The sequence below is a fragment of the Danio rerio genome, chromosome 10 (assembly GCF_049306965.1).
Source record: "Danio rerio strain Tuebingen ecotype United States chromosome 10, GRCz12tu, whole genome shotgun sequence".
NCBI lineage: Eukaryota > Metazoa > Chordata > Actinopteri > Cypriniformes > Danionidae > Danio > Danio rerio.
This window is the reverse complement of record NC_133185.1, coordinates 5030001-5042713: the sequence shown is the minus strand read 5'-3', so window position 1 is coordinate 5042713 and position 12713 is coordinate 5030001. Positions and strand designations below refer to the sequence as shown.

Here is a 12713-nt window from a genome sequence, read left to right as displayed (position 1 = left end):
ATATAAAATAAAATATTGAATATAAAATAAAATATAAATACTTTAAAAATAAAATACATTATACAATAAAATATAAAAATATCAAGTAAAATAATACAAAAAAAAATCTAATATAAAAATATAATAAATTAGAATATTATATATTTAAAAATCAAATTTAAAATAAAATATATATTTAAAATATAAAATACATTATAAAATAAATAAATAAAATAATATAAAATAAAATATTAAATATACAAATAACATATATTTAAACATTAAATATATATTTAAATATAAAATAAAATATACAATAAAATATAAAATAGAATCATATACAATAAAATATCAAAGAAAATAAAATGTCAGCAATAAAAATAAAACACAAGTTGGACTTTTTTGCCAGAGCAAAATGTCAATATCGCCTGAATTGATGGAATTGTGAATGCTGAAAAGTACAGACAGGTTTTAATCTTATTCAATGTGGAAGTGCACTCTTTTTTGCGATTGTTTTTGAACTTCCGATTCAGTCGAATATAGGACAAATGACTATTAAAACATGAAATTAAATTAAATTAAAGCATTAAATATGTATTTAAAATAAAAACTACATTATAAAATAAATTATAAGAATATAAAAAAATAATATCACATAAAATATCAAATATAAAAATTAAATAAATTAAAACATTATATAATTAAAATACTAAATAAAATATTAAATATCAAATAAAATATACATTTAAAATATAAAATACATTATAAAATAAAATATAAGAACATTAAATAAAACAATATCAAATAATATCAAATATACAAATAAAATAAATTTTAACATTAAATATATATTAACAATATAAAATGACATATACAATACATTATAAAAATAGAAAAAAAAATCATATAAAAAAAATATCATATATAAAATAAAATAAATTATCTACTATAAAAATAAAATAATTCCTTTATGTAATTTTTTTTGGTTCTTAAAAAAAGGGAACTATAAAGCAATGTTAGGTGAAATTTACATGTTAGCTGCGTATTAGTCAATGATCAAAAGGTCAAGAGAATTTACTATCAAAAAAACAAAAATAAGTGCAGATTTCCTGTTCAGGTTATGTAAAGATGCTGAATAACGTAAAAAAGGGATTTTGAAACAGGCATTTAATTTGTTTTAACTTCAACTTAGTGATGCTGAACTGTTTAGATTTGTAGTCAAGTTTTTTTTCTTTGAGTTTGAAGCTTCTCTTTTTTCTTTCATGGGAATACGAGTTTATTTACTCTCAATCCATTCTCCATAATTGGCCATAATTTCCCCGAGGTGGAGCAAGTGCTGTGTATTTATTCAAGCTTGATTTCCACAACAAATCCACTGAATAAATCCTGTCTCTGTGTTTGTGTGTGTGTTCGGCTGTTTCAGATGTACATCACGAGCACCATTAAAACGAAAAGCAGTCGTCTGGCCAAACCTGTGCTTTGTCTGGGTCTTCTGTGCGCTGCGTTCCTCACCGGCCTGAACCGAGTGTCTGAATACCGCAACCACTGCTCAGACGTCGTCGCTGGATTTATACTGGGAAGCTCCATAGCTCTGTTTCTGGTGGGTTACAGGGGTCTTTGTTTTACTCTTGTTGTAAAAGTAGAATAAGTGATTATTAGTAGTAAACAATATAATAGAGTTCAGTTCAGTGTAGGTGTAGTTTAAATAATGGAAAATTTTGTCAGGAATATTTGGAACAAGTATCATTTGATGACATACAGTATAAAAAATTGATGTAAAAATCACAGCATGGATTAATAATATTCATGTATTATCCTTTTTGGTCTTTAGACTTTGCCAATAGCTCTCAGTCCACTTTGATTTACTCATTTATCAGCAAGAAGCTACAATTTTACATACCGTAACACACAACACAACTCATAACACAACATAATCCATAGCAAAACACATAACAAAGAATATACTGTAACTCATGACAAAACACACAACATAATACACAGCTCAACACAACACATAATGCAACACATAACAACACAACATAACATGCATAACATTGCATACAATACATAACACAACACACAACATAACGCATAACATAACACATAACAAACGTAACAACCAACACAAGACGTAACAGACAGCACATAACATAACACATAACAAATATCGTAACAGACAACACATAACGAAACACGTACCATAACACAACACACAGCATAACATAACACACATAACATAGCATACAACACATACCATAACACATAACATGAAATGCATATCACATCCCATAACACACAACACATAACATAGCATGCATAACATACAACAAAGCACAACACGCAACATAACACGCATAACATATTATAACACGACATAACGTATCATAACATAACATACAACACAAAACATAACATGCATAACTTATCATAACACAACACATAGCATGCATAACATAACATACAACAAAGCACAACATAACAACCATAACATATAACACAGCATACACAACACAACAAATCACATAACAGCACATAACATGACAAAGAGATTACACAACACTACACATAACATCATGCACAACATATATTACACACAACACATAATGTAACAAGCATAACATAACATACAACATAACACACATAACGTATCATGACCCATAACATAACACAACACATAACATAACACGCATAACGTATCATAACATAACACAACACATAGCATGCATAACATAACATACAACATAACACAACAAAGCACAACACGCAACATAACAGACATAACGTATCATAACACATATAACACACAGCACAACAAATGACATAACATGATAAAGAGATAACACAACACTGCATGCAACATAATACACAACACATATTATTACACACAACACATAACATAACAAGCATAACATAACATACAACAAAACGTATCATAACACATAACAAGGCACATAACATGACAGACAGATAACACAACGCATAACATAACACACAACACAAAACATAACACATAGCATAGCACATAACATGACCGATAACACAACACATAACATAACACTCAGCACATATCATAACACACAACATGATACCCACATAACACACAACACATATAACAACAAACAGATAACACAACACTACACATAATACACAACATTTATTACACAAAACACATAACGTAACAAGCATAACATAACATACAACATAACACACATAACGTATCATGACCCATAACGTAACACACAACACATAACATAACACACATAACGTATCATAACACATAACATAACACACAACACATAACATAACACACATAATGTATCATGACCCATAACGTAACACACAACACATAACATAACACACATAACGTATCATGACCCATAACATAACACACAACACATAACATAACACACATAACGTATCATACACACACACACACACACATTGCCCTCGTCCTCGCGCATGCGTCCACACACACACACACACATAGCCCTCGTCCTCGCGCACGCGCCCACACACACACACATGCGCACACACACACATATATTGCCCTCGTTCTCGCGCACGCGTCCACACACACACACATAAACCTCCTCCGGACCACAACGCGCGCACGCACGCGCACACACACACACATTACACTCCTCTACAGTAACGTAAACAAAGCAGAACGCGTCACGTTTTTAACGTGGCTTTGAACGCGATATGAGAATATAGCGAGTTAACCTGAGACAGTACACACGGTTACAAGTAACAAATCACAACTAAATACATTTGCAAGCTAAAGTAAACGAGGCAACAACTTTAATCGCACGTACAGTAGGTGAGAGTTCAAAGTGGCTATTTATTGTAAACTTTATACAATACTTTACTTTATTGTAAACTTTTTAAGTGCAAACAGGATTCGTTTTGGAAAATAGAATTGAAGAAGTAAAAGACAACTAAAATGAAAGCACAAACATTTAGTACAAATAAGTAGTCTTAAATAAATAAATAAATAAATAAATAAAGCTGCCTAAATATAGAAAGATGTTCAGTGTTTGCTATTTTGATAGGACTAAGACAAGACATTTTCATTTCTGTTTTATTTCTGTTTTTATTTCCATTTTCGTTGTTAATTATATTTTACTATCTCATTTATGTCTCAACAATTGTACATAAACGAATAATAAACGAATAATGAAAATAAATGAATAATGAAAATAGGCCTAAATAAATAATTTATTTAAAGACATTGCCGTACAGTACGTGAAACACTGAGAAAAATAAATTGACCTACCTTAAGCAGATCAAAAGTATAATAAAATTATTTTTGCCGCAGGAAATAAATTAAGTCTTGCAGGTTTATTTTTAATAATTTAGTTTCAGTTCTGTTCAGTTTTTTTTTTTTCCAAAACGTCAATGTTCTCCTTTAAAGTAGCTATAACTGTTGTTTTGTTTTTTTTGTTTTTTTTACTTATGGCTCAGTATGTTTTGTATTTTAACTTCATATTCAGTCACCTTGCAAATGTGTGTGAAATATAATGCCGCATAACCGCGGAAGAAGAAGAAAAAGCTGTCAAAGGTTAGAGCTAATTTATCAAAATAAGCTATATTAAAATACAGCATTTATGTTCATACAGGCAGAGTGTGAACAAACTCAAGGCTAAGATATGCGCTTGCCTTTTAATGCATTTGCGGCCTTTTTATAGGCTAAAGGCAACTATGTATAATAATGTTTTTTTTTTTTTTTTGTATGGTAAAGGACAATACACATTATGTTATTGATGTAAACTTAGGCTAAAACTTACCAATGATAAACGTGACCTACCTCAAGCAGATCACTTAAAGTATAAAAAAATAAAGTAGGCTATATATATATATATATATATATATATATATATATATATATATATATATATATATATATATATATATATATATATATTCTTAATAAACTTCACAGCCACAAATATAAAAAACACAACTTGTATTAAAACTGGGCGAGGATTAGAAAGAATACGATGCTTGTTATATATAATTTAAATTTTGATTCCAATTTCTGCAAGCACATTTTTTCACTCGCTACTCTGCCAGAAACTTCGCCGCCGGAGAGCACCTCAATAATGTAAACATTTGTTTAAAGATGGAGCGCAAGATGTGCCGAGTGGCAACATGTGAAGAACGATGGCAAAGCTAAGTGTGATTATTGTAATAAACTAATAAATTATAAAGCAGACACCCGACCAACAGGACTAAGCATATGCGGTTGGCTCATTCTTCACGAATATAGAATTAAAATAATGGCGCGTTAGGTTCACTAAGCAGCGCATTCTCTCCGCGTCATCGTTTAACCAGCGGGACACGCTGCTGAAGCAGGAGAGACACTCCGTCATTCATAATCTTAGCTGATGTATCGGAGTCGAAAGAATATATCAAAGAGGAATTTTCTTTTAACAGTCCCGATATGTTTAATCTTTTTTTTTTTTTTTTCGTGTCATTTCTCTTCAGCAAATTAGATATTTTTAAAGCTGCTTGATTCTTTTAAACCGAAAGCAGAGCCCATGGTGTTTTTCCATAAGATACTCCTTTATGAATGTTTTAATTTTTTATTAAAGTCTTTAATGTGCTTTTTGATAGTTTTATTTTATTTCAAGCAGCATCTAAATGCGAATTTATCCTCAAAACTTGGCATGAGAGCGATGCAAGTCATGTGTGGCATAATTGCCTTTTTTCCCTGCGTGTGCGAGATCAATTTCTGATCTTTTTGCAACTAAAATGAAAGCATAAACATTCAGTACAAATAAGTAGTCTTAAATAAATAAATAAATAAATAAAGCAGTCTTTTAACCTAAATATAGAGAGATGTTCAGTGTTTGCTATTTTGACAGGACTAAGACAAGACATTTTCATGTTTTTATTTCTGTTTTTACTTACATTTTCGTTGTTTATTATAGTTTACTATCTCATTTTATGTCTCAACAATTGTAGATAATAATAAACGAATAATGAAAATTAATGAATAATGAAAATAGGCCAAGATATATTATTTATTTAAAGACATTGCCGACATTGAGCTTAAGTTGAATGCAGCTTCATCAAAAGCAAAAAATAAATTGACCTATTTTAAGCAGATTATAATAAAAATATTTTTGCCGCAGGACATAAATTAAGTCTAGCAGGTTTTTTTTTAATAATTTAGTTTCAGTTCAGTTTTTTTTTTTCAAAACGTCAATGTTCTCCTTTAAAGTAGCTATAACTGTTGTTTTGTTTTGTTTTTTTACTTAATGGCTCAGTGTGTTTTGTATTTGAATTTCAATTTCAGTCACCTTGCATATGCGTGTGAAATATAATGCGAGCATAACCGCTGAAAAAGAAGAAAAAGCTGTCAGTTAGAGCTAATTCATCAAAATAAGCTATATTAAAATACAGCATGCATGTTAATACAGGCAGAATGTGAACAAACTCAAGGTACGGCTAATATGCGCTTGCTTTTTAATGCATTTAAAAAGATTTGCGGCCATTTTATAGGCTACAGGCTATGGTGTATGACAATGTTTTTTTTTTTTGTATGGTAAAGGACAATGCACATTGATTTGAAACTTTTAATTGCATTTTTATGTCCTGTAAGTAATAAAAGTTGAATCAGATTAATAAAATCGAATCTGAATACCTGCAAACGGGGCCACAGTTACTTTTTTTTCACTGACTGGCATGACTGGCAAACGCGTCAGAAAAAAAACTGCTGAATCTCTGCAAATATTTGGTTAACTTATAAAACAAATGTATGGTTTAGTGATGTTAGTAATGCATAGAAAAATGCAAAGCAGAATTATTAAAGTTATTATTTCATTGATCTGAACATAACCATTTATAATATAATTACTAAACCGTCGTCTAAAATATTAAAATAATAAAATAGTCTATTATTTTATTCGTGGCTAGAGCTTGATTAAATTGATTAACAAGCCATGTGCTTTTGTTTGTTTGTTCTCGGTACTGGGTATTACGCAAAACATTTTCTAAAATGTCAAGCAGTATTTGTCTATAGCTTTAATTAATTCAAAATATTAAAAAAATAACAATAATAAAATTATAAAAATACAAAGATAAATAGAGCAGCATTTTGCTAATTATAATAGTCCTTTATATTTATATACATGTGTTTTTGCATTTTCGTTATTTCACTTGATGCATTCGTTATTTAATGTTTGAATACTGAAATAAAAAGCCATCGTTTAAAAGGTTATTTCACCATCAAAATGTAGCCTGTTATATGTATCATTAACGTTTTATATAAAACTGCTGTGCAGTGTAAATGGGACCTTAATACAGTTTAAAGCGAAGTTGTCTGTAAGGATGATGGGCATGGCATGTCTATTGTTGTGGCTCGCGTTGTGAATATTAGAAAATAACTGTCGGGTGAAGGCTTTATGGTCGTGCGGAATTGTCTGCTGCTGTCATGGCTCAGCAGGCAACACCCTATTCAGCTAGGCTATGTTCGGTGTTTTTATGTACAAATTCGTTTTGGCGAATGCTAGAGCGTAATAGAGATATTTTAAATAACAAGTAGTTCAGTCCAGAAGTTGCTGTGCATAGAAACATTCATTTTCATAAGGCCCCATTTGCGGTTTGGTTTTTAAACGCATAGGTTTTGCTACGGTTACGCCATCCGTCCTCGGGAGTTTTGGATTTTGTGTAACCATGTTTGTGGAAAACACTTGAGGGTGGAGACATACCCCTTCCCCCATCTCATAACCAAAAGCTTGTCTTTCAGGTGTTAATGGGCATCGAGACCGAAGTCATGTCGCATTTCCACTGTCGGCCTATAGCTCGCAGCGCGTAACGCAAACCCAGCCCCCAGAACGTCCCCCGAGTGTTGACATCGTGCATCCGTTAATAACTCGGTAGAAAATGTATTTTTTAACATCCTCATTTAGACACAGTCAAACATTCAGCCCAAATGCACTGGAGAGACCTGAAACGTGTTCCCAAAAATGCTTTGTTTGCACGATTTGATTATTATCATCATATCCAAATACTTTATAAATAATATTCTAAACCTTCTCTGGTGTTTATTGTTTTTAGAAAATATCTAAAATCTTTTAAAAGAAAATATCTTGTAAAATAAAAGTTTGATTTGGCTTTAACGGTTTTATTTATGTATAGGCCTACCTAAACTGTTATAGCTTGCTTTTGCTTGTTTTATATTGGTTTATTTATTTAATGCGATTTTATTATATCCGATAATGTAATTCTTTAAATTATATTTCAATGTGGCTTAGGCTTATCAAGATATGACACTTGTTTTGAGTCTACAAAAGGTAATTTGTAAAGTTTTATGTCTTTCTGTTGTATTCATATGGTGTATTATCTGCAAAATAAATAAAAAGAAAGAAGCCGCTAGCAGCATCAACAGAGCTGTTAAGAGAGCGCTCTTTTGCTCGGTCTCTCACACACAACCTTTATGTCTGCTGTGTCTTTAATATGGTGTGTAGATTATTATGCGTTATTAAAACATCAAGGGGGACGCAGCAAAATCACTTATAAATTAAAATTGTATTATTCTATGCAACAGCCTTACATTTAAAACGGAAACATAAGGGTGATTATAAGCAAAAAGACCTCAGCCTATAAGTCTAGATGTTTTCTTTTCCTTTTTTATTTATTTGTTTATTTGTTTGGCGCATGTGTGCAATAGGAAAACTAGTGTAATTACGGCAAGCCATCTTTCCCAGACTCGGGGCAAATTCCTTTCACTCCGTGAAAGGGCCCCAGCTGGCCCTCCTGCCATCCACTGTGTAAAACATATGCTGGATAAGTTGACGGTTCATTCCGCTGTGGCGATCACAGACTAATAAAGGGACTAAACCGAAAAGAAAATGAATGAAGAATGAATGAATAAATTAATAATAATAAAATAAAAATAAGGTAATAATAAACACAAATGCCGCGTAAGCGGCCTTTTTTTTTTTAGAGATGGTACATTTGAATTGCCTCTTCCCACTTCCCCCACCTCGAAATTGAAAGTTGCAAAGAGAACTATAGCTCATTTACACCTTGATAGCCTCAAAAGCAAAGATCATAGCCCATTTACACATCAACACAGTGCAAGTTTAGCGGAAGAATGTTAAATCAGAATCACGCAGATGAAGCACACCAGCTACTACTATGAAACTATTAAAATTGTTTTGTCATAAATTTGCTTATTTGCAGCAGCTTTTTTTTCGCGCAACAGAATTGCGGCGTTGGGAAGCTGTCAATGAATAAAAACAGGGTCAATAGTGAAATCGGCTTTTCATTGTATCCCTATTATCTATTTCAGTGCATTGAAGGCCTTTTATGGTGTCATCACGATAGAATAGCCTAAGTTATAAATAATTTAAAGAACAAATTTATAAAAACTCACATTACATAAATAAACAATTAAAAATATGTTTAGGTTGTTTATTTAATTGCCCTCGTGATGATGGTGTGCTTTATCATTATGTGCGTTTTACTTATAACTAACCTGATTCAAATGATGGATCTGCAACAGAGAAACTAGGGGTTTTGGGAAACATGCATCACTATATCCTTTTTTTCCCCAAACTGTGCATAGTACAGCTGCAAGTTACTGTACGTCTTTTTTTGGGAAAGCACCCCATGTCCGCTAGTGCCGCGCGCCTCTTTCTCTGGGCAAAAATGAGTTGATTTTTAAAATAATAAATATATAGATTAATTAAATTTTCAGCAAAAGAGACATTTATTTCATATTTCACTATGCATTTCATCCGGATCTCGGAGTATTTAGTGCACTCAGGATATGCAGCTCCGTCTCAATCAGCTGCTGAGGGCACAGCCGCTTCTCCACCGGCAGCCATGTTTTTTTTGTGCCGGCCCGTCTTTACGGCTAGCTGATGCCCGCTTCTAACATGTTAGAAAATACTGCAAATCAAGCTGTCGGTATCTCCCCGCAGTTGAAATTGTTCGTTATTCGGAAAAAAAAGAAGAATAAATATCAGCGCGCAGTAGTTGCTTTCTAGATTATTTAGGCCTATATTCAGCTGTTTTAATCTTGCAATTATGATAATTAGAGATAATGTCTGTTTTTATCAACTTGTCTGTCATTTGCTACTTATTTTATTAATTTGTTGATGTTAATATACTACATAGTCTTGTATATGCATATCTAAAATCCTTTGGCATTCAAATTTGCTTTGAACTTGAAAGAGAGAAAGAATCGGATTTTACCTGTCAGAGCACATTGCATATGCTTTTTTGAAATAACATTTATTTAACAAATATTTTAGCACATCGAAAGTAATTAAATTACCTGTCTTTTGATTAAAACCTTTATTCAAAAAGATCAGAAAAAAGGCAATATGCGACACATGACATGCATCGCTCTCATGCCACGTTTTGAGCATAAATTCGCTTTTAGGTGCTGCTTTGAATAAAATAAAATTATTAAAAAGCACATTAAAGAATACTTATAAAATAAAACATTCATAAAGGAGTATCTTATGAAAAAACACCAATTGACGGGCTCTGCTTACGGTTTTAAAAGAATCAAGCAGCTTTAAAAATATAATTTGCTGAAGAGAAATGACAGGGAAAAAAAGATTGAACATATCGGGACTGTCAAAAGAACATTCCTCTTTGATATATTCTTTCGACTCCGACACATCAGCTAAGATTATGAACGACGGAGTGTCTCTCCTGCTTCAGTGGCGTGTCCAGCTGGTTATAAACGAGGAGGCGGAGAGAATGCGCTGCTTAGTTTCGGCTCAATATATTTAAATAAAAACTAACAACGAGTTGCTTATAACGCTCAAAAAGTTAAACTCAAATGCACAACCCTTGTTGGTTGCACCTGCGGGATGCACAATGAACCTAACGCGCCATAATTTTAATTCTATATTCGTGAAGAATGAGCCAACCGCATATGCTTAGTCCTGTTGGTCGGGACTCTGCTTTATAACTTATTAGTTTATTACAATAATCACACTTAGCTTTGCCATTGTTCTTCACCACATAGCCACTCAACACATCTTGCGGTCCATCTTTAATGTTTAGATTATTGAAGGTGCTATTGACGTTTTGAGAAAAAAATTAATAGTACTGAAACTAAATTATTAAAAATAAACTTGCGGGACTTCATATGTCCTGCGGCAACATTATTTTTATTACACTTTAAGTGATCTGCTTGAGGTAGGTCACGTTTATCAATGGTAAGTTTTAGCCTAAGTTTACATCAATAACATAATGTGCATTGTCCTTTACCATACAAAAAAAAAAAAAAAAAAAAAAAAAACATTATTATACACCAGTTGCCTGTAGCCTATAAAAATGCCGCAAATATTTTTAAATGCATTAAAAGGCAAGCACATATCGTAGCCTTAGTTTGTTCACACTCTGCCTGTATTAACATAAATGCTGTATTTTAATATAGCCAATTTTGATTAATTAGCTTTAACTGACAGCCTTTTCTTCTTTTTCCGCGGTTATGCGGCATTATATTTCACACGCATATGCAAGGTGACTGAATATGAAATTAAAATACAAAACATACTGAGCCATTAAGTAAAAAAAACAAAACAAAACAACAGTTATACTTTAAAGCAGAACATTGACGTTTTGAAACAAAAAAACGGAACTGAAACTAAATTATTAAAAATAAACCTGCCAGATTTAATTTATGTCCTATTTTCATTATTCATTTATTTTCATTATTCGTTTATTATTATGTACTATAATTGAAACATAAAATGAGATTGTAAATATAATCAACAACGAAAATGTAAATAAAAACGTAAATTAAAAATATAAATGAACATGTCTAGTCTTAGTTCTATCAAAATAGCAAACACTACATCTCTCTATATTTAGACTAAAAGACTGCTTTATTTATTTATTTATTTATTTAAGACTAATTATTTGTACTGAATGTTTGTGCTTTCATTTTAGTTGTCTTTCATTTCTTCAATTCTATTTTCCAAAACGAATCCTCTTTGCACTTAATAAGTTTACAATAAACCAGGTAAAAAAAAAATTAAATGTAAGTTGAGGTGATCGCAAGTTCACAACTGTGAGGTGATGTGTTCTACCGGCAGGATAATCTATATTATTTTGCTGTTTTTCATATGCGCACGTTTAAGATTTGAGATTATAACATTGCCATGATAGTCAAAGAAATCAAAACATTATTTTCACCCCAACACAATTTAATCGGGCACTGAAGGCTAATAACTTAATTCTTATATTTGCTTTTTGACTTCTCACCATGTATCTTTTCTACAGCATAGTATAGTGTAAGAGCATGTCTATTACCAGAAAAACTAAATTAAAATTATATTTTAATTGAACACATCACATCACATACAGTAAGCTACGCCTACAGAACAGTCTGTTTAGCATTGTGAAAAGGCAAAGCTGAATATCTGTGGTTAAAGTGCCACCCAGCGGTCAAATGCTGCTGGCGCATCAAGTACCGCCGTCGCCGCGGCATGAATGGCGGCACAAGGAACACATTGAAGTAGTAACATCTGTACTTACACTTGAGAAATGGAGGAAGAAACCGATGCATGTCCTGACATACTTTACTGAATCAGTCTTTACTGATCCTTCCTTTAACAAACGAAGTATTATTTGTAGCATGTAGTTTCCAGAAGTTTCCAGTAGTTTCCAACTGCTTGGCTATAATGCTGAGGTTTCATCTTTGGGTAGAGACTCGATAATATCCATCTGCAGTGTGACTTCAATCGACCGGCATGTTT

General features: G+C 32.0%; 2 protein-coding genes across 6 annotated transcripts in view; one reads left to right on the top strand and one right to left on the bottom strand.

The window, feature by feature from the left end:
* Positions 1-12713, bottom strand: part of lyrm7 (LYR motif containing 7) — a 434641-nt gene that overhangs the window by 401006 nt on the left and 20922 nt on the right. The window lies entirely within an intron of this gene.
* plppr1 (phospholipid phosphatase related 1) overlaps positions 1-12713 on the top strand; it is a 373854-nt gene that overhangs the window by 352212 nt on the left and 8929 nt on the right. For all 5 annotated transcript variants that reach the window (XM_073913746.1, XM_073913745.1, NM_001002132.1 and 2 more), the window contains 1 exon segment: positions 1403-1579. In XM_073913746.1, the coding sequence (XP_073769847.1) occupies positions 1403-1579 (177 nt within the window).